Genomic DNA, 22,914 nt, shown 5'->3' on the forward strand with positions numbered 1-22,914 from the left:
GGCCTCTCATCTATTTACATCAATTTTTCTTTTAAAAATTAAGTACCTGGCGCTAAAGAAGGCCAATAAGGAGACTGAGGGGCTGGGAACAAGTTCATGACAGGAGCAAAGAAAAGCCTATCTCAATTATAGCCAAGTGTCTCAGCCAGCCTGAGGCAGGTAGTACCACATCTATATTATAAAATCCCAGGTTTTTTTGGTTTCCACCACAAAAATGACTCTTCCAAAAGTGGCCATTACTGGCAGATAAAGCCTTAAAGACCTGCTTGAAGACAATTAAAATTATTGCCTCCAACTATCAATTTCAATGGTTGCTATTTTAAGTGTCCAAAGTCTGTTTTCTTAAATAGGTCAAAGAATCCCCTTTTTCTCTCATGTACTCAAATTTTTTGTATAATCATAGCAAGAGCTTCTCTAGTTCTTCCTACCTTCCCTAGCTTTCATCAAAAGCTTCAAAGAAGCTGCCCCAGTGGAGCCCCCACTGAGGGTAGTGACTGCGGACTTCTCAACATGGATAGATGGTGGATAATAAAAATGATGATGATAATTCACCACGCATATGTCATCATTTACAACAGGCTTTCAAATATTTGGTTGCCACAATAATGCAAATGACTTGCCCAAGGTCACAAAGTCAATGAGTGATAGAGCTGGGATCCAAAGCCACATATTCCCGCTCCACATCTCTTATACTTTCCATTGCACCAGGTGTAGTTCAGTACCTTAGGCTGAGTCCATCTCCCTGCCTCTGGTGAAGACAGTGAGGAGGGGGGCGGTGTGCACACAATAGTGGGAAACAGCTCACACAGATATCTGGCTAAGGGAGCCCTATGTGGAGAGAGATTTCTCACCTGTAGTTTCGGCTGATGGCTGCCACCATGAGAGCTGTCCAGCCAAGTTTGTGCCTTGCATTGACATCTGCACCTTCTGACAATAACCTAAAGAGAAACAAACATTTTCAGTGTGTGGCTCACCATGAAAGGAGCCCTGGTTGTGTAGTGGTTAAGAGCTTGGGTGCTAACTGAAAGGTCAGCAGTTCGAACCCACCAGTCACTCAGCGGGAGACAGATGTGTCAGTCTTCACTAAAGTCTGAATTCTGAGTCCTGGGAACAAGGGACCACGCAATGAGGGGGTAGACAGATGGAAGGGGAGGAACACAATCAACACTTAATAAGTACTTATTGCAGACAGTGACTGTCCTAGGCACTTAACATACTTGATCTTATCTACTTTTCACACAACTTTAAGAAGCTTCTTTAAATGGATGTGGTAACAAGGTACAGAAATGATTTGCTAAAGGTCACAAAGCTAGTTAAGGGGCAGTACAGTGATTGGAATTGGGTCAATAATGATTCTAAAGCCTGAATCTCTCTCACTTCACCATCCTTCCTCTAGACAGAACCTGGCTCTGACGTAACATAAAAAGCAAAAAACTAAATTGATTTCAGTAAATCAGTGTGATATGTGCTTAGTCCTATGCTATACATTGGGTTCGTGGGTAAGGGAAGAGAAGACATGGGATGTGACCTGGGGAAGCATACAATTTAGTTGTGGAGGCAGGACTCAGACATGGAATAATGAGAGGACAACACAAAACAGAATGAAATCTAGGCTACAGTGTCTAATTTCTGACCATAAGTGCTGTAGGAAGCCAGGAAAGGGACAGATCAAAAGTTGAGTGGTTTATCAAGGCAGGATCTGCTTCTGAGGACAGGGTGGGCGTGCTTGGGACACTGCTTGTGACTGGGAAGCTGTTTACCTCTTTGCAGGTTCTAGCAGAGTGGGCACTGGATAGAGTCTGGAGACTTGGGTTTGAGTCCCAGCACCATTCTTCTCCCTCAATCTGTAGTAAATGCTCCTCTGACCCAAGACAAACGAAATTTCTGTGCAATAAGCAGGTAACTAAGACTTGGGAGGATGCTGAGATACAGCATGTACTTCTTCTAGCATGTAGCCATGATGTCTACATGACTTTTACAGTGCTGATGCAGTGGGGAGACAGACTACCAAACACACAATTACACATTTGATGAGTGCTAGCCTCGGTGGCACAGTGTTAAGATCTATGGCTGCTAACCAAAAGGTCGGCAGTTCAAATCCACCAGCCACTCCTTGGAAACCCTATGAGGCAGTTCTCTGTTCTACAGGATCACTGTGAGTCGGAATCAACTTGATAGCAACGGGTTTGGTTTTGGTTTACGAATGGGGACCAGAGATGCACAACAAGGGAACTTATTCTCTGAGGAAAAAAAAAAGAGGAGTGATGATAATTAAGGGGAATGAGCCAGACAAAAGGAGGTGAGGAAGGGGAAGAAGTGTTGCAGGCAGAGAGAAAGCCTCCTCACCCAGGGGTGAAGAAGGCATGGGGTATGTGAGGCCCTGAAAGAGGTTTAGTATGGCTGGGACATAGAAGGTGAGAGGAGACTGCTGACGAGGCTGTGAAACCTTCATCTCTCACCTCTAGTTTGGAGGATTTCTTCTGCTGAAAGACCTGGGCCTCTTACCACAGACACTGTGAGATTTCCTTTACCCAGAAGTAATTTTCTACGGCCAAGAATATTAAAAAGGCTAAGAACTCTGGGGGTGAATCTTCTGTGTGACGAAAGTCGCTTCTTGCACAAAACCTTCCTAAGTTAGCAAGCTACATGGTGTAGTGCACAGCTCATGCTTCTGAGAGTCAAAGAGACTGGAGTTCTACTAACTGTGATTTTGATCAGATGATCTCACTTTTCTGGTCTTTAGTTCAGAAGGGCTAGAAAATCAGGGGATGCAAAATCAGGACAGGATGAAGTCAATCAAAGATCCCTTTCTGAGGGAAAAGATTGAAGTGCATGCACCTCGAAGAAGGGGAATGGTTGAGAGAGGAGGGGGAAAAACATGCCAGTCAAGGCAAAAAGAACAGGATCAGAGTCGGAAGCAGGAAAGGAACAGCAAGGTATACTCAGAGACCATTAAGTAGCTCCATCTGGGTGACAGTTCACAGCAGAGAAACAGACAGTTGCTGAGGTATGTAGTGGCCACACGCAGCTTCAAATGCCAGGCTAGGAGGCCAAGGCAGTGGCTATGAGCCCGTTTTGATCCACAGGCTCCTCTGATAATATGATCAAAGTTGATGACTCTCTCTACAAACGTGCATCAGAAAGGACACACTAAGAAAATATATATTTTACACATACAAAGTCCAGGGGTTCACAGAGCCCTACAAAGTCAGTAATGGACCTCAGGTGAAAAACTGAATCTAAAAAACTGGCAAATACTGGCATGTGTGCCCCCACTCTGCACTCTTGCCTCTAAGGCAGACACCACAAGTCTCTCATAGCAGTGTCTTTTCTTATGGAGCCTTTGAAAGAGCCTCAGTATCCCCAACACAGGTTCCAATCAGCCACTATCAGTCATCTGAAGGGGGTAACTGAGAGGAGACCTGTTTGCCTTTCCATAAACTTTTAACACATGTAGTGGGGTTATCATCTAAAGTTTTGAGACAAAAGAAATTATGAAATTAACCTAATATCTTAAGCAGGCTGAATTTGAAAGGGAAGTGGGGGTAGAGCATGCGGACAAGGAGATCAGTCAGGGGGCTGCTGTAATAAACCAGGGAGATGAACTAGGACAGGGAAATAAGAAGGCAGGGAGTGGCAAAAGAGAAGCTCAGTGGAGGCAAAATCCCTCACAACTCCAGTGGTTGCTGACCCGTGCTCCCCTGCCTGGGCCTGAGAATTCTAGAAGCAGCACTGCTCTGGAGGCAGGGCTGAAGAAAGAAGACTGAGATGCTTTGTCTTCCTGCCCTTTGAGGACTCAGTGTAATGTAATAAAAAAGAAAAGTGTTAATAAAGAGCTACGGAGTAAGTGAGACCTGGATTCAAATTTTGGTCTGGCTAGATAACCTTGAGGATATCACTTCTCTGAGTCTCAGTTTTCTCATTTATAAAATAATGATTAAACAAAAAAAATGCAAACCCACTGCCATCAAGTCAATTCCGACTCATCGCAACCCTATAGGACAGAGCAGAACTGCCCCATAGGGTTTCCAAGGAGCAGCTGGTGGATTCAAACTGCCAAGACCTTTTGGTTAACAGCTGAGCTCTTAAACACAGCGCCATCAGGGCTCCGTAAAAGAAGGATAACAATCTGTAATTGGCAGGGAGATCCCAGCCCAGTGCCTGACATATAGCAAGTATTCAGTACCCGGTGGTTTCTGCCTCCTTCCCTACCTCCATTTCCATCGCTTTGATGGAACAAAGTGTTCTGGTCTCGAGCTGGTAGTGCAGGTTGGCCCATTCCCAGGATTCTAGGACATGACCATGCAGGATGACCTGGATAATTAAGCCAGGCTGGCTCTAGGCACCCCTTTATTCATTTATTCAACAAACATGCACACACCCACTCTGTGCCAAGGCTCCATGCTGGCTACCCAGGAAAAGACAGAGAAAGAAGTCCTTGCTTTCTAGGACCTGAGCCAGGTAGGAATTTCTTCTGTGAGGAGGGATTGCTAGGAGAGGGGGAATCTCCAAATTTGCTGTCCTCTCAATGAAGAGAGTAGACTTTCTCTGCATAAGGCAGGGTCCGGAGAGCAGGGTTTGAATCCCAGCTCTGCCACCTACAACTTTTAACACCCTGGGGAAGGTCTATCATCTCACCAAGCTGCAGTCTCTTCACAGGTTCACTGAGGATCATAATCCCTTGCCAGCTTCACAGAGGTTTTAGGAGGCTACACTGAAATACGAAGGAAAGGGCTCTACGAATCTGAGGAGTGTTCTTAGGAGGCAAATCTTGGTGTTCTTCTGTGAGACTTCAGCTTTTCAGCCCTGCCCAGCTTCCTGACTGAGCATCATTCTTTGATGATGCCTCTTAGGGCTGAGGTGTAATGGAAAAAGCAGTATCTCTGCAGTCCAAAAGCCAGAGTTTAGATTTTGGCGCTGTCACCTGTTAGCTGTGAAATGGGGGGTGGGGGGGAGTACTAATCCCTACTGTGCAAGGCAGCTGTAAGGATGACAAGAGATGCCACAGAGTAGGTCTCCATAAGGGATGGTGGGCCTGGTAAATGAAGGAAGGACCAGAACTAACTTCAAACAATACCACAAACCCAACCACAAACAACTTCTCTTCTTTTGCACCTGGGTAGACCCTTCCCCCACTTCCCCTCTGTGTGCAGAGTAGCCCAAGAAGTTAAGATTTCACAAATCAGGTCTCCTCTGTTTCATTTTGTTGCTTTGCAAGTGAATGCCCAGCGGGCAGTCATTTCAAAGTCCTGGGCCAGCTGGGCGGGTGGCTGCCTGCTGAGAGTGGCTGAAAGGGCCTCTGAGGCCGGAGAAAGCCACCCTTGCTCTCCCCTGTGATTTTCACCAAGGGACAAAATGCGGCAAGTGAATTAATCTCTTTTAAAAAGAGCAATGCTTGTGACAGAGCATGGTGTCTCCGAAAAGGTTAGGATTCCATCATCCCTGAGATGATGAGTGGAATGCTTAATGTGCGCTGCCACTCAGGGCAGAGCAGCCGGTGTCGGGGGCTAGGAGTGGGGGTGCGCATGGCAGGCCTCTCTGGGCTTACTCCAGACCTTGGGGAGGGCCCTTTCCTAATGAACTAGGTCTCCTGCTTGGCAGGGCAGTGGCAGTGGCAGATGATACTAATTGGGGAGGTTGCCCAGGGTAGTTGATAGAGAGGAGACCACATTAGAGTCCCAGAGTTGAATCCCAGTTGTTGCACAACTCTCAGGGAGTATCCCGGGGCAGGAAAAGAAGCCAGAAAGATCCTTGTTCATACCCAGGCTCTGCCACTTACTGGGTGAGTAGCCTGGGATGAGTGAGTGACTTAGCATCTCTGAATCTCATTGGATTCCCTCCTCCTCTGAGCCTGTTATTACATCTGTTAAAAAATGGAGAGGATCCACCAGCCCTACTACATATACTGCATAGGGTGCTGTGAGGAGACAATGAGACAAAATATATGAAAATACTTGGTATGCAATACAGCACTGTACACATAAAATGCTGCCATTATTATTTTCTAATCTGTGTTTTGGTTCGAAACCACCTAGCAGCTCCAACAGGAGAAAGATGTGGCAGTCTGTTTCTGTAGTACTTACAGCCTTGGAAACCCCATGGGGTCACTATGAGTTGGAATCAACGAGACAGCAGTGGGTAGGGGGTGAATTTGTGTCTACCCCATTTTAAAAAAGAGTAAAATTAGGATGATATATGAAAGGTGCATACAGAACTTGGAAGACAGATAAGTGCTCAAAATTATCTGCTGATAGATAAATGATGAACTAGTTCAAATCCCCAGGCAAGAGCAGTGGTAGAATAAGAGTTCCCTAGCTCCAGAGCTGAAGATTACCACAAAAAAAAAAAACAAAAAACACAAGAGAGTAACAAATCAAAGCGGAAAACAAAGTCTACTCCCACCCCCATCAGGGACCCAGGAGTGTCCAGGAAGTTACAGACCAAACAGGTTAACGGTGATTACCTCTGACAGAGGAGGGGGGGATGAGGGACTCAAACTTTCACTTTTCACTGTGCCTGCTTCTGTATTGTTTGTTTATGTGTGTGTGTATACTGTATATCATGTATACCAGTATGAACATACTTTAAAAAAAAAAAAAAATTTTTCTTAGGGGAAAAAAAAGGTCCTACACTTTCCTCCTCCAAGAAGCCTTCCCTACGACAGCCTGGATGCTGCCACAATCTCCTGTGCTTACCTGTGTCAATATGGCTACACCGTTTGGCTGTCTAACTCCCCCAGTGTGTTCCTCTAGAAGCCAGGAGGCATCTTCATCTCTTCAGTCCTGGTACCTGGCACACAGAAGGGCTCAGGGTCTCAACGAATGAATGTCTACAGCGTTTACATACACAATCTCTCACTAGGCACTCATACTTCTGTCTTGTATTAGAAGTTGCCTGCTTCATAATATGTCTGTCTTTTTCAGAGAACTTAGGCTCCTGTGTATACGTGAGAGGGTGAGATGTGGCTTCTCAATCTCAGGGTTAAAAACACTGCAGACACAGACCTGAGAGCTGGAGGTCATGGATTCTAGTCACAACTCTATCAGTCACTAGCTGTGCGACCCTGGATAAATCTCTCTCACTCTGGGATTTACTTTTCTCTGCAGTAAAATAAGGGAATTGAATAGTTTCTAAAGTTCCTGACAGTTCTAATATCTTATGATTTTAAATATGTGTAGCATCAGAGTGCACACCGAGAAGTGGATTCTTAGCAGAATGTACAAGACTTCCAAAGAAAAAACAACTCCTTGGGCCTGCTGTTTGTAGGAGGGCAGGAGAGGACAGGGGACGTGGGGGCAGTTTTGGGTCATTCTGGCTAATCAGCTCTCTCACTCAGGGGAGGGAGATGCCACTTGATTTTCCTTCCTTCTTTTTTTTATGACCAATCAATACAAAGCGGCCACTGAACTTCAATCGTGCATTGTTCCAACTGATTTCCGGATCCTTCACATAAACGGGCCCTCAGCTGCAGCTGGGGAGGGAACTCAAGGGTGGAGGGCCCTGTCCCACCTGCATCAGGGGCCTGGAAGCAGTGAGCCATGCAGACCCAATCATGATTGCTATCTGGGCAATGGGGCCCTGACTGGAGCCTCGCAGAAGGCCCTGTTTACAGTAATAACAGCACCAGGCCCCGCTGTCTGAGCAGAGGCAAGGCGCCTGGGGCTAGAATCCACACTCAGCCTCCATCTGCGCCTTATCTACCCAGCCTGTCAGGGCTGGGGGTGGGGGGACCCAGAGGGAGAGGTGAGGGAGGAAGGGCTGCTCTCAGATTCCAGCCTAGGCCAGCAGGCTTCAGGCAGGGTCCTGGTACTCTAACTCCATGGAGACTGGCTGCTGTGGCATCTTTTGCATCCATTACTTGAACTGAGCACCCTCCTTCAAGGCCCAGCTAGGTGGGTACCCTTGCTCTAGGAAGTTCTCTGGATGCCAAGATTCAGTCATGCCTCGGTAGCGAGGAAGAAGAGGGACTAGCATTTATGTAGCACCTACAACAAATGCAGGGCACACTGTGTAATGTGTCTGTGCATTCTTCATAATGGATCATTTCCTATCACACACAGTTTTCAAACGTCTGGAATTAAAGAATGATCTGTATAGGTCAATCAGTCCAATCCTTCCTTTTACACATACAGAGGCTCAGAAAGAATCACCCTTGGAGGAGACTGACCCAAACGTGGGTCTGTATTCTACTCTTCCAGGTATCTCAGAATCTTAGTCATCTTATCTTATTAGCCTGCTCTACCTACCCAACAGGGATGCTATGATCAAAGGAAACAATGTGTGTGAAAGCACTTCAATTTTCCAAATGTTAGTTGCTCTTATTAAGGAGCCCTGGTGGCGCGGTAGTTAAAGCAATCGACTGCTAACCAAAATGTCGGTGGTTTGAAACCACCAGTCGCTCCTCGGGAGAAAGATGTAGCAGTCTGCTTCTGTAGAGGTTTACAGCCTTGGAAACCCTGTGAGGTTGCTATGAGTCAGGATCGACTCACAGCAGAGGGTAAGTTGCTATGATTACACCTACTCTTATTTGTTCAAGGGCAGGCAGTGGGGAAGCTCAGTGAATATTTGCTGGATTAAACTGAATCAAGTCCAATGATAGTATCACCATTCTTTGTTCACCTCTCTTACAGTTTCCAGCAAGGAATTAAGCACATATAAAGGTGAACCAATTATTTTTCAAAACTTTTTATTTTGAAATAATTTCAAAACTACAGAGCAGTTACAAGAATAGTATAAAAAATCTTCAGATTCTCTTTACATTTCTCCTCATTTACTACTCCTTTTCTCTCTATTTAAGTTTTCCTGAACCATTTGAGAGTTAGTTTCAAATACCATGCTCCTTTACCTCAAATACTTCAGCATGTGTTTCATAGCACAAGAATATTTTCTTACACAATCACTAAATAATGATCTAAATCAGGACATTTAACATTGATATAATATTTTTATCTAATATATAGCCCATATTAAAATTCCTTCAATTATCCCAATAATAGCCGTTTTAGCAATTTCCACCACCTGAGATCTAGGTTATAAGCCAGGAACAATGTCAGGATCAAGCATTGCATCTGACTTTGATTTCCTTTCATCTAGAATAGTTCCTCAGCCTTTCTTTGATTTGTATGATATTGGCATTTTTTAAGAGTAAGACTGGTTGTTGGTAGACTATCTTTTAATTTGAATAGCAATTTTTTGAGGTACCACTTCCTATTATTCATCCATTCATTCCAGACACTCCTCCTGGGGAGTGCTGAGCAGGGTGGCTGAGGGTGCTTTGATGTATTCTGCAGTATCTCTGTCTCAAGGAATTCACTGGACAGTTGACACACCTGGCTAACAGCTAAAATACAAGCAAGGACACTGGAGGAAGGTGCCATGGGATTGTAGGTCAGAGCAATAGAGCCACAAGGATGACTTCCTGGAGGCAGAGGCATGAGCTGTGCCAGAAAGGATGGAAAGAAGCACAGATCCCCTAACTATCTCCTGGGATCCTCTATGAAAAACATCTCCGCTTCCCTTCCCCAAGCAGTATGTGCTGTGGCTACAACTGAATAAAACACAAAAATCCAACAATACATGGTCAGTTGCGGGAGAGGTAGCCCAGGCCACCCTCATCTGGGTATCTCTACCCAGGGTTATACGGGGTGTCTCAGAGAGTCAGCACTTGCCTTGATGACTTGGTAAAAAACGGAAGGCCTGTCCAGGCAGCTGAGGTGTGGGAAAGGGCCGTGGGCGCCACCTACCGGCACCATAGCAAGACTCTAGACTGCCGCAGAGGGCAGCTGGGCAGCTGGCTTGTTGCCAGGAATCAGTGAGCCCCAGGAGTGGCTCAAACTTCACAGACAGGGTTGGCACTTGAGCCACCACTGCCAAGTTTCAGACCCCAGGAAACTTTTCACCGAAGAACGGACTGTGCAAAGCAACCACAACACCTGGCCCCCTGGAAGAGTCAGGTCAAAGGGTTAGCCTTCACTCATTCAGATTCACTCTATCAACAAAACTTAAGTAACACCTTCTCCATGCCAGGCTCTGTGCTGGAAACTGAGGGCTGAGACGAATCAGACATGGGCTGTGCTCAAAAGGAGCTCCCAATCTGAACTGGAGGTGGAGGAATGGGACAAATAGACAAATAAATGCTCTAAGTATCACATAAAAAAAAAAAAAAAAGTATCACAGGCACTCAGCAATGTCTGTATAGTTAATGAGAACAAAAGCATGCTTTGCTCTTCATGTCTTGCAAAGCTCTTGAGCGGCAGGCCTCAAAAGAACTCACATTTCTTGAGCAGCCTATTATGTGGCAGACCCTGCTACATAGTATTTATGATCTCATATGAGGTCTCATAAATACGCTTCTGTATTTATGATCTCAACTGATCCCGTGATTGGAGAAGCCTGAAGCTTCCGAAGAGTAAATGACCTGCTTAAGATTACACAGCCAGTGAGCAGCAGCACTGGCCCTGGAGCCCATGCTCTCTACTGAACCACACTGCCTTCTAGTACACGCATCCCATCCACTTCTTTCCTTCTTTCCCACATTTAGCATGAGGCCAGCACATCATAGGCATATGATGGAATCAACAAGCTAACAGAACATGTTAAAGAAAGAAAAGCCTTAAGTGGAAAGGAGGTTATCTGAGGGATGGAGAGGCTCTCTGCTCAGTTCTGTTTTCTAGAACCTTCTCCCTCAGAAAAGATACTCTTCAACTAGTCTCAGGATGAGGAAGACCCAAACCATCCCACCTTCTTCTTCATGGTAGTCTCCATATCGTCACCCCTTTCATATTCACAAGTCAATACAAGGCTTTAAAGTGGTCCTGGCTTTAGGTTAAAACAAACCCAATAAACCTAGTTAAACAAAAACAAAAAAAAAAACAGGAAGCCCTGGTTCTCAGGAGGTTGGGCTGATAGCAAGCTCAACAATCTAGGAGTACAATGCAGCTGTCAAGAAAGCTAATGCAAACTTAGACCATATTAACAGAAGCATAAAATCTCTTCCAAAGAAGATAACCTCCCTGCTCCTCACAATAATGGTCACATCACACTAGGGTTCAGAACAGTCACTAAAACTGTATGGCTGTTTCATTAGAAAATGACAAAGATTTGGAGGAGACCTGAAGCCACCATTAAGGGAACCAAGGCTTATTTAGTCTGGAGCTCTGTCTCCTAAGGTCTGCAGCAGAAAAAAGGCAAGATGTGGGTTCTGTGTAGTCCTAGAGGGCAGAGCTGAGACCCAAGGGGGTGGAGTTATAGAGGGAGCTGGCATGAAAGGACAGCCTACCATGTGTCAAGTGCTATGCTAGGTGCTTTCATGCACATCACTTCAGAATTCATCACAATATAAAATACCTTTCTACCAATTACAAAGTGCCTTTGCTTACACTACTCTAAAAAAAAAAAAAGAATACTGTTGCTGCTATAGCAACTCTATAGGACAGAGCAGAGCTGCCCCATAGGGCTTCCAAGGCCATAATCTCTATGTAAGCACACTGCCACATCTTTTTCCCATGGAGCGGCTGGTGAGTTCGAACCACTGACCTTTCAGTTAGCAGCCGAGTGCTTAACCACTGTGACACCAGGGCTCCTTCACATTACTCTAAAGACCGAAAGCAAATGTGTTGCTATTGAGTCGATTCCGACTTATAGCGACCATACAGGATAGAGTAAAACTGCCCCATACGGTTTCCAAGGAGTGCCTGATGGATCTGAACTGCCGACCTTTCAGTTAGCAGTCGTAGCTCTTAACCTAACCGCCCAGAAATTCTTTCTACCAAGCTCCTTATATCCAAATGGTACCTACCTCCAGGCCCAGCCTAGATGTCATCTTGTCTGTTGAAGCCTTAACTTTTCATATGTATGAATTACAATTTTCTTATCAAACTGCAAGTTTCTTGAAAGGCAAAGGTCATAACGATACATTTTTATGCTCTATTTCAATGCCTTATGGGGCATATTGATCATAATGGGCCTTAAGAATGATAAATGCCAAAGAAGACATACAATTGGCCAATAAGCACATGAAAAGATGCTCATCATTAGTAATTAGGGAAATACAAATCAAAACCACAATGAGATACCAGTTCACTTCCACTAGGACGGTTGTATAAAAAAGACAGATAATAACAAGTGTTGGCCAGGGTGTGGAGGAACTGGAGCCCTCATACATTGCTGGGGGGAGTGTAAAATGGTGCAGTCACTGTGGAAAACAGTTTGGCAGTTCCTCAAAATGTTAAAAATAAGTTACCATATGGACCAGCAATTCCACTCCTAAAAATACACTCAAGAGAAACGAAAATATAAGTCCACACAAACACTTGTACAAGAATGTTCATGATTTCATTATTCAGATAGTCGGAAAGTAGAAACCTCTCAAATGTCCATCAACTGATGAATGGATAAATAAAATGTGGTATATCCACATAACGGAATATTATTCAGTCATAAAAAGGAATAAAGTACTAATACATGCCACTATATGGATGAAACATTATGCTAAGTGAAAGAAGCCAGTCACAAAAGGCCACATATTGTATGATTCCATTTATATGAAATACCAAGAATAGGTAAATCCATAGAGACAGAAAATAGATTAGTGGTTACCAGGGTTGTTGGGGGTGGAGGGGGGGATGGGAACTAACTGCTCATGGGCCCGGGGTTTCTTTTTGGGGTGATGGAAATGTTCTGGAATTAGTGGTGATGGTTGCACAACCTTGCGAATACAGGTAGTTACTGACTTACAACGTACTCCAGTTATGATGAACTGTACTTACAACCATCCTTTTTTCTCCCATGTTATCTGTTAGTAATATATACTACATAGAATGTTGCAATTCCACTTACATCAGCAAAGTGATGTAAGCAGTGATCAGACAAAGCAGTGATCGGAACGGAGCCCCATCGTAATTTGGGGACTACTTGTATACTAAAAACCACTGAACTGTAAAATTTGAAAGGGCAAATTTTATGGTATGTGAATTGCATCTCGAATGAATGAATGCTTATTCAATCAGAGTCTGCTCATCCTTCAAGAGGCAGGGAGCACCTCATGCCTAGAGTTGCCCTACTGAGGGCTGGATATTGACTATCAGAGATGCTAAAGAGGGGAGCTGAATACTGGAGAAGATGGGAGGCCAGATACAAAAGTGCCTTGGATCCTGTCTGTCCTGTGCAGGAGCTGTGACTGAGCCCCAGATCTGCCAGCCTGGGAAGATCCTGCCCCACCTAACCGGACTCCGAGCCCCTGGGAATACCAGGGACCTCCCCCAATTGTTTGTGCTTTGCATTCTGTCTCTGCTCGCTGTCCACCTGCAAAGGCTGGTCAAACACACACACTGCCCAGGAGGCCTGGGTGCTGTCCCCCCAAAACAAAAGGGCATTGAGATGGAAGCCTCAGCTCAGCCTCAGAAAGGATTCTTATGCAGCCTTCCTGGGCCTCCCATCCACATGAATGGAAGATCCTGGAGACCAGTCCGCTAGCTTAGCCTAGCGGCTTCATAGGGCTACACCCTCCTGCTGGGTAGCCTTAAGAGAATAAACAGGTTTCAACCAACCAATCAATCAAGTGGCCAGCCCTTATCTGTACTACGTGCCTTCTAAGTGCCCAGCCAGCCTTGCGTGGCTAGCTGTGCTACACAAAAGCAAGAGAAGGAGATACCATCTACCTTATTGTGGCGGGGGTCACAGCCTGGGTGAGGAGACATATGAATGAAGCAACTGAGGAGAAAAGGCAAGGGGTGACCACTAAACATGATACTGTATGGCTCAGACTTTAAGGACCTATGGGTATTCTGATAAGATCAATGTGAATCAGACCAAAGTGTCAGTTGCAATGAGAAAGGACATATCTGGATTCATGTAGGCCTTGGTTTAATCACTAAATCTTTCTGGGCCTCATGTTTTCTCATCTGGAAAATGGACATAACACAATTTGTTCTGAAATAATGTGACAAGGAATAATGATGATACATACAAAGTAATTAGCATTCTGTCTCATACAGTATCTAATAAATGACAGCTATTATTATTAGGGTAAGCTTTCTGGGAGAGAAAGGGCTTGAGGTGGGCAATGATGCATGACTGGGACTGCAGAGACAGCAGGTCAAGGGTGGGGTTGGAAGCACTGCATGAGCAAAGTCTCACAGGTAGACATGAGTAAAGTGTATGCTTTCAAGTCTGACCAGAATGGGGTTCTTCCTGGGAAAGAAAGGTCAGCTTGGCTGGTAGGCATGGGGAGCAGGGTAGTAAGGACCAGAATTGAGGGGAAGACAAATAAGGAGTCTGGATTCGACGGTTTATCCTTAGGAACCTGTGGACTCCCAGCCAGTAAGGCAGACCAAAACGATCCTCCTATTCTCCCTTTAGCTAGAAAAGGAGAAAGATGTGGCAGTCTACTTCTGTAATTCCTATGGGGCAGTTTTACTCTGTCCTATAGGGTTGCTATGAGTTGAATAGGCTTGATGGCAATGCCCCCCACTCCCTACCCCGCCCCAGCCAGAAAAGGTCCCCCTGAGCATGGAAGAGTGCTAAGAAAAAAATATGGCCTGGGCAAGCCTCCCCTCTGTTTCCAGCCTCACAGACTCCTCATCGTAAAATGAAGTGGTGGGTCACTTTTCAAGTAGGCAACTTTGGGCAAATGACTTAAGCTCTCCAAACTTCTCCTTCATCATCTGTAAAATGGGGACATACTACTTGGCAGAGTTGTTGCGAGGATTTACTGATTAAAGCCTCATGTAATGCCTGCCACAAAAAAGGTGTTCAATAAACATCAACCATTATTAGGAATATTAACAATAACAAAGTAACATGCTATTAATATAAACTTTCATAAAATCCTGAATATCTGGGCTCTCAAAAAAAAAAAAAAAGGTGGTAAAACTAAACATGGTAGGTTGTTTATGAGGTTTCCTCTCCCCTCTCTTAATATTTATTTACCTTGTATTTGGTAGTCTGGGGTCTCTGAATACTCATGTAGAGCTTAAGAAAAATGTAGGGTAAAAAATAAATATCAAGAAAATTCTACCCATTATTTTAATTTTGTTAGGTAGCGGGGAAGAAAACCTTGTGTAATTAACAACACTCAATAATAATAACTACTACACACTGAGCACTTGCTATGTGCCAGGCATAATACTAAGTGGCTTACATACATTTTCTCATATATTGCAGAAATGGTGAGGTAGGTCAATCATTATCCCTGCTTGGTTGTTGAAAACTCTAAGGATGAGAGAGGTTAGGTAACTTTCCCAAGGTCAGAGAGCTAATAAATAGTACAGTTGGGATTTAAACCTTGTTTTATCAGACTCCAAAGTCCTTACTACCATGATTTATGCCAACGATACAAATGTCTCTTGGGCAGATACATTAACAGAGCCACAGGAGAGAACCACTAATTGCCTTAGGAGGACTTGGGACCCCTGCTCAGAAGGGAAAAGAGTGAAGAAGGATATAGAAGAACTTCAAAGTTCAAAAATGAGATTCCTAAGGACGCTTTTCAGGTAGGACAGGGACTACGAGGCAAACAACTAAAGTGAATACTGCAAGCCCAGCAACGTGTTAGCTTGACTGCTTTCAATACTCATTTTTCCTCTGTTCCTCTGTTTCTTGGGAAAAAATCCAGCTGGTTCCAGCCACACTGACAGGATTTGCATTATGGCCGTGATTGAGCTGGAATTTTAAAGGAGAAGCTGAATGCAGGCCCAAAGCAATAGAAGTGGGGAGACAGAGCCTGACAGCTGTCCCTGGACTCTTGGGGATTACAGCTTTGTGCTCTGCCGTTGCCTCAAGGGGCTGAAACGGAGGCTGGATTGGTGTTCAACAAGATGCCCAGCACACACAAGGTAGGCAGTTAGGCACTTACATTGGTTCCTAATGTTTCTCGGCAATCAGAATGCTTGATGATCCTATCCATGCCCTCCCCAACTCCCACTCCCAGCCCAATTCAGCTCTCAGAGCTCTTTAACGTGGCCTCTGATGTTCTGCAATGTTTGCTTATTCCCTAGTCTCCTTCTGGCACCTCCCTCCAAGCCCTAGTCCCGTCAGCCTTTTTCATACTTGCCATGTTTTCTCCTCCTGCCACAGGGTCTTTGTAAATGAAAATTCTTTCCGCCAAGAAAGCTCTTCCCATCCTTCTTCACCTAGGCAAGCTCAGAGCTCCAGCTTCCTCTGGGAAGGCTTCCCCAACCAAAGGAAATCTGTTAGAGGCTCTCCCGAGACTTTGTACCTCTCCTTAGAAGCATCTGCCACAGTTGTAATTGTACATTTGTATGATTAATGTCTGCCTAGGCTTTAAGCTCCATGAGGCATGGCCTGTACATATTTTTGGCTTACCACTGATCCACCAATACCTAGCACAGTGCCAGCACACAGTAGGCACCATTTGTTGAATGGGTAAATGACTGAACTAACTCTGCATTTTTATTTTTGCTTTTTCAAAGGGAGGTTACTTCTCTGTTTACAGGTTTATTATGACCGCAATAACTACTAATATTTGCCTTTATCATTTATAAAAGACGTTCAACAATATCCAATAAGTATTCACTGAATATTTACATGAACTGTGACAAACAACTTAGCAATGGTCTGCCAACTCCAAAACTCACAGTATTGTGGGAAAGAGAGACAAGTAAACAGATAATCCCAATAGAGACAGGTGCTATCACAGGGTGCTATGGGTGCCCACAGGCTCTTGGGGGGGTTAGGGAATGGTTCCTGGAAGTTGTGATACTGATGACCCAAAGGATGAGTAATTTCCTAGACAAGAATTCATCTGCTTAGAACCCTCGCAAGGTTCTGAGAGGGTGGTCACACAGGTATCATCAAAGGTATCATTTTACAGTCCAGCCACTGAGGAAGTTAAAGGACTAGCCCAAGCCTATACAGCCATGAAGCAGTGGTGACAACACTAGAGGCTCAATCCCAGGGATGGGCTCCTATGCAGGGACAAACCCTCCCACCCCTTCTCCCCAATCAACCCCACCCTGGAAGGCCCTGGTTGTTCTCTGCCCAAGGGCTTGGCCTGACTTTTCTTGGCTTCTGGGCAGCTGACTGGTTACTTCCACAGCTCACTTACCCATGAAGTTCAGGAAAAGCTGCCAACCCAACATTCCCCAATTACCTTCCATTACCAGGGGGCAAGCAAGCAGAGACTCAGCAGGTCACACACCTCAGAGAAGTTGCCAGGCTCTGGGCCGCTCTGCAGAACTGCCTGCTGGGTGAAGGTGAGCATGCCCTAGTGTTTCAGCATGTGATTTGGACCCTTCCAGAGTGACTTGGCTTTCTCTGCAGAGCTTAACACTGTAACTGCATTTAAAGGTTTGGAATGAAAGCCCCATTCAAAAGATCTGGAAACTAGGCTCATAAAGGGAGGTCATTATATCAGACTTATTAAGGGTCACAAAGCCAGTTAGTAACTATATCAGAAGTCAAACCGAGGTCTTCTAATTCTAAAAATCTTGTATTCTTTCCGTAACTTTATGCTGCCTTCCAACATTCTAGCATTCCTACAAATCTGTATGGGTTACGCCCTAGCATTCAAAAATCTGTGATTTGGGGGGGCTCTCTCTACAAGCATCAAATTACAAGAGTCAATACCCTGTGAGGCCTTGACCTTTGGTCCAGGATAAAGCTTTTGTTTCAATTCACTGCAAGCCCCAAGGACATTTACATGCTTACTGGTTAAGAGAGCTGGATGTTTTGGTTGCTCTAATGCCATCATTAATATCTTCCTATCCAGCCAAAATGATCCACCAATCGATAAACAGACAGCCTCTCTGAGGCCTCGAGACAGCCAAACGCATTTACCAGCCAGGGTTTTTGTTAATTAGATAAAATCCCTGGATCAATGTGCTGGACATTTACCTATGCTGTAGCTAAGCACATTCTAGACACTTCAGTCCTGGCCCCTGGATAGCAAGTGTCTCAAGCCCCAACCTTCGGCATCCAGGGACAAGAACCAAGCCATCAGTGCAAAGCTAGAATTAATATGTTTATCCCTTGTCATGTTCCCCAAAATGTGTTAACTTGGTTAGGCCATAATTCTCAGTATTGTGTGGTTGTCCTCCATCCTAAAGAGGATTAGGGTGGGATTATAACACTCTTACCCAGGTCATATCCCTGATCCAATGTAAAGGGAGTTTCCCTGGGGTGTGGCCTGCACCACCTTTATATCCCTCAAGAGATAAAAAAGGGAAGGGTGCAGGGAAGGGGAGACCTCATACCACCAAAAAAGCAGTGCTGGGAGCAGAGTGCGTCCTTTGGACCCAGGGTCCCTGCGTGGAGAAGCTCCTAGTCCAGTGAAAAGACTGATGAGAAAGGCCGACAGAGAGAGAAAGCCTTTCCCCGGAGCTGATGCCCTGAATTTGGACTTTCAGCCTACTTTACTATGAAGAAATAAATTTCTCTTCGTTAAAGCCATTCACTTGTTGTATTTCTGTTTTAGCAGCACTAGATGCCCAAGACACCCCTGAACAATATCCAATCCTTTCTTCTTTACTGAACTGTAAACCAAATCTCATTCTTTCCAAAGCCATCTAGAAAATCAGTTTTAGCTGGGATTTAGTCCTTTATTTTCTAAAACTATCAAACCAGAAATTAAAACCAGGCATCAGAAGAATCTCTGAACAGATAATTGAGATATTTTTTTGAGAAGCAGCATGGTATGTATATTGGGAAGAGTCAGAAAGACCCATTCAACTGCTTAATTCACATCACCACTTGAATACTTCACTGGCATGTCAAATTCAGTATGCTCAAAACTGAACTCATAATCTTCCCCAGCCCAGGCCTCCTCCAGGATCCTCATCTCAGTGAGTAACAACAGCATCTACACAGCTGATCAGGCCAAAAACCTGAAATTCATTCTTAACAACTTCTCGGTAATCAACCATATTCAATTCTATTCATTCAACATGCATTTACTGAGTATCTAAAACATGCCAGGCACTGTACCAGGCTCTGATATTGTTCTAACCATCACAACGTCCTGTCTAGCTTACTTCCTCTTAGTCCAAGTCACCACCAGCCATCACCCTCTTTTGTCTGGAACTCTAGTCACATTCCAGCCAGTCTCCTGCATCCACCCTGGCTCTCTATGGTTCTCCACCAAGAAACCAGTGATCCTTTAAAATCACAGATTCTGATCATGTCACCATGTTTACCTCTTTGTGACAAACATATTCCTACTTAAAATCCTTCAAGGGTTGCCCACTACTCTTAGAATAAAAATAAAAAGTTAACATGGCCTGTGGACCCAGTGTGGTATAGTCCCTGCTTAACTCTCCAACTTCATTTCGTGCCCCTCTTCCCTGCTCTCTAGAGTCCAGCCATATTGGCCTTCTCTCAATTTCTTCTTCTTCTTCTTTTTTTTTTTGACCCAAGGCCTTCTTTCTTTAACTGGAATTTTCACCTTTCTCTTTATCCTTCAGAGTTCAGCACAAACTCATTTACTCAAAGAGGCTTTCCCTTACTGATCTTACCTACCTCCCATCCCCTTTTTTTCAAGGTTAAATTTGCCAGTATCTTGTACTTTACTTTTTTTAGCAGCTTTATTGAAATATAACTCACATACCATCAATTCACCCACTTAAAGTGTACAATCCAATGGTTTTTAGTATATCTGAAGTTTTGCAAACATCACCACAATCAATTTTAGAACATTTCATTAGCCTTCAAAAAAAAACCCATTAACAGCCACCCTCATCCCCACCCTCCCAGCCTGAGGCAACCACTAAAATACTCTGTCTCCATAGATTTGCCTATTATAGACTTTTTATACAAATGGAATATGTGACCTCTTGCACCTAGCTTCTTTCACTCAGCATGTTTTCAGAGTTCATCCATGTTTTAACATGCACATATCAGTACTTCTTTCCTTTTTTTCTGGCTGAATGATATTCCATTGTTTGGATATAACAAATTTTATTTATCCACTCAACAGCTGATGGTCATTTGGGTTATTCTCACTTTTTGGCTATTATGAATACTACTATTATAAACATTCATGTACAAGTCTTTCTGTGGACTTATGTTTTCAATTCCCTTAAGTATATACCTAGGAGTAAAATTGCTGGATCATGTGTAACTCTCTTTAACTTTCTGGAAAAAAAGAAAAACAAAAACCAAACCTGTTGCCATCGAGTCGAGTTCAACTCATAATGACCCTATAGGACAGAGTAGAACTGCCCCACAGAGTTTCCAAGGAGCGCCTGGTGGATTTGAACCGCCGACCTTTTGGCTAGCAGCTGTAGCACTGAACCACTACGCCACAGGGTTTCCTTTCTGAGGCACTCCCAAACTGTTTTCTTAAAACAGCTGTACCATTTTACACTCCCATTGCAGTGTACGAGAGTTCCAATTTCTCTACATCCTCACCAACACCTGTTGTTATATCTTTTTTATTCTAGTCATCCTAGTGGATGTGAAGTAGTACTTCATCGTAGATTTTCATTTCCCTGATGGCTAATGATGCTGAACAGCTTTTCATGTGTTTAGTGGCCATTTGTTTATTTTCTTGGAGAAATGTCTATTCAGAGCATTCATTCATTTTTTAATTGGGCTATTTATCTTTTTTTGTTGAGTTGTAAGAGTTCTTTATTCTACATACAAGTCCTTTATCAGACATACGACTTGCGAATATTTTCTCCCACTCTGTGGGTTGTCTTGTCACTTTCTTGATGTTGTTGTTTGCAGCACAAAGGTTTTTATCTTGATGAAGTCAGATTTATCTATTTTTTCTTTTATTGCTTGTGCTTTTTGTGTCACATTCAAGAAGGCTTTGCCTAAGTAAAGGTTACAACGGTTTATTCCTATGTTTTCTTTTAACAGTTTTAGCTCTTACATTAACCTATGATTCATTTTGAGTTAATTTTTGTGTAGGGCGTAAGGGGTCCAATTTCATTCTTTACGTGTGGATATTCACTTGTCCCGACACCATTTGTTGAAAAGACAAATTGTACTTCACTTTTGAAGAACATGCAGTGAAACCTGTGAGAGCTAGAATTCAATGGGGTTGACTTGTTTTTCTGGGTCTTTCAAGTTTTCCACCTTTGACAGGGTACAGTCTTACCACTTTTCTATTACTGTCTATCAGTGGAAAATATTTGAGTATTCCTTCTCTGACAAGTTTCTGCCTTACACAGGTTCTGACTTTCACAGGTTTTACTGTAACTACAATTACCTAATTAGGTCATTTGGCTCCCAGTTAGGCTGTAAGTACCAAGAAGGCAAGGGCTGTGCCTACCTTGTTCACCACTGAATCTCCAGCATCTAGCACAATGCCTGCTAATATTAACTAAATATTAGTTGAATGAATTAATAATCTTACCAATAATATTAACTCTGCAACTCAATGGGCTATAGATATTATCATCTCCATGTTACTTAGGCTCAAAGAAGTTAGGCAACTTATTTCGCTGGTTTGCAATTTTTGACTCATACCCCCCCTTACCTAGGGGTGGGTAAAATCCTCCAGGGCAGGGATTTGCTTCTCCTTCCTCACTGTGTCATCTCCCATCCCCTCCCCACATTCAGCTCAGGTCAAGATCAGGGTACAGGCTGGACAGATGGATGACTGAGCAACAAATGACAGTTAATCAAGGCCTTCCACGAGCAGGCCCCTATCTACCTCTAGACCCTTTCAGCCTTAGACCATGATCCAGCAACACCTTACAACAGGGTATAACTCCATCCTCCTCACTACACAGACCAGACTGTTCCTTGCTGGGTGCTACTGCTCATGCTGTCCCCTTTGCCTGGAATGTTTCCTGCTTCTCCTGGTTACGTCCTACTGATGTTTTAAGACTCTGATCAGGTGCCATCTCCTCTAGGAAGCTTTCCCTGATCCCCCGGCTGGTTAGGAACATCTTCTGGGCTCCTGCAAGTCTTGTCTCCCAGCACTAATTATACTATGTCAGCCCTAGGCCCCTTTATCAAGGGCAGGAACCATGCCTGGTCAGGTGTGCCCTGTCCCAAGCACCCATAACCCATTGCCGTCGACTCAATTCCGACTCATAGCAACCCTATAGGACAGAGCAGAGCCGCACCACAGAGTTTTCAAGGAGAGCCTGATGGATCTGAACTGCTGACCTTTTGGTTAGCAGCAGTAACACTTAACCACTACACCACCAGGGTTTCTGTGCCAAGCCTGATGGGATAAATCTTATACCTCCAACTGCCTGCCAAGCAGTACTTGACATATGGCAGATACTCAGGAAGTGTTTGTAAAACAAAATGAATCACTGAAAGAGCAGACAGTTGGAGGTACAAGATTTATCCCATCAGGCTTCCTTCATTAGAGATGTCTGAGTGAATGAAAGACCAAGTTAAGCACTTAGCAGAGGCCCAGCTCCCTGCTAGGAGAAGGGAACCGCGTAGGGGTGTTGTATTTCATCCAAGTTTGTTCTGAAGGAAACGTGATCTCTAATGGGAGGCCTCACTTTTCTCAGCCCTGACTGCTCCTCTCACGGCTCTGCTGAGCCCGGACAGATGTGCTTTTAGTCTGTCCTGTGCCCTGGGTCTCGGGTGAATGGTTCTAGTTCAGAAGCCAGGCACAGGTTTGGGCTGAACCTGGGAGCAGGGCCACCTGCTCACACTGCTGACAAGTGGGATAGAGGCCCCAGAACCTGAAGAGCCACAGCTGAACATGCTCACAAGGTTTAAGTGCTTTGGGGGATGGAAAGGGAGCAAATGATTACCACATTGGGAGAAAGGAGAAGGGAAGGAAAGAATGAGGAAGGAATCCACCCTTCCTCTGATACAGCCAATGGGAAATATGGAAATAAGACTCAGGAATGCTGCTTCAGGTTTGCTGAACTCAGTAAAAAGCAAATTTTCCAAGTTCCCTGCAATCTGGGGGATAGGGTAAGAGACAGTAAGAACCAGCACTTTCCTTGCCCTTAGGGAGGCCCATAATCCAGTGGTTTA

General features: G+C 44.3%; 1 protein-coding gene across 2 annotated transcripts in view; it reads right to left on the reverse strand.

Annotated features, from left to right (window-relative positions):
- The window catches only part of CLPB (ClpB family mitochondrial disaggregase), a 174,636-nt gene that overhangs the window by 144,270 nt on the left and 7,452 nt on the right, over nt 1–22,914 (reverse strand). For both annotated transcript variants that reach the window (XM_023538993.2, XM_010599603.3), the window contains exon 3: nt 852–938. In XM_023538993.2, coding sequence (XP_023394761.2) covers nt 852–938 — 87 coding nt within the window. The remainder of the gene's footprint in view (nt 1–851; nt 939–22,914) is intronic.

Source organism: Loxodonta africana, chromosome 7, assembly GCF_030014295.1.
Source record: "Loxodonta africana isolate mLoxAfr1 chromosome 7, mLoxAfr1.hap2, whole genome shotgun sequence".
Classification (NCBI taxonomy): Eukaryota; Metazoa; Chordata; class Mammalia; order Proboscidea; family Elephantidae; genus Loxodonta; species Loxodonta africana.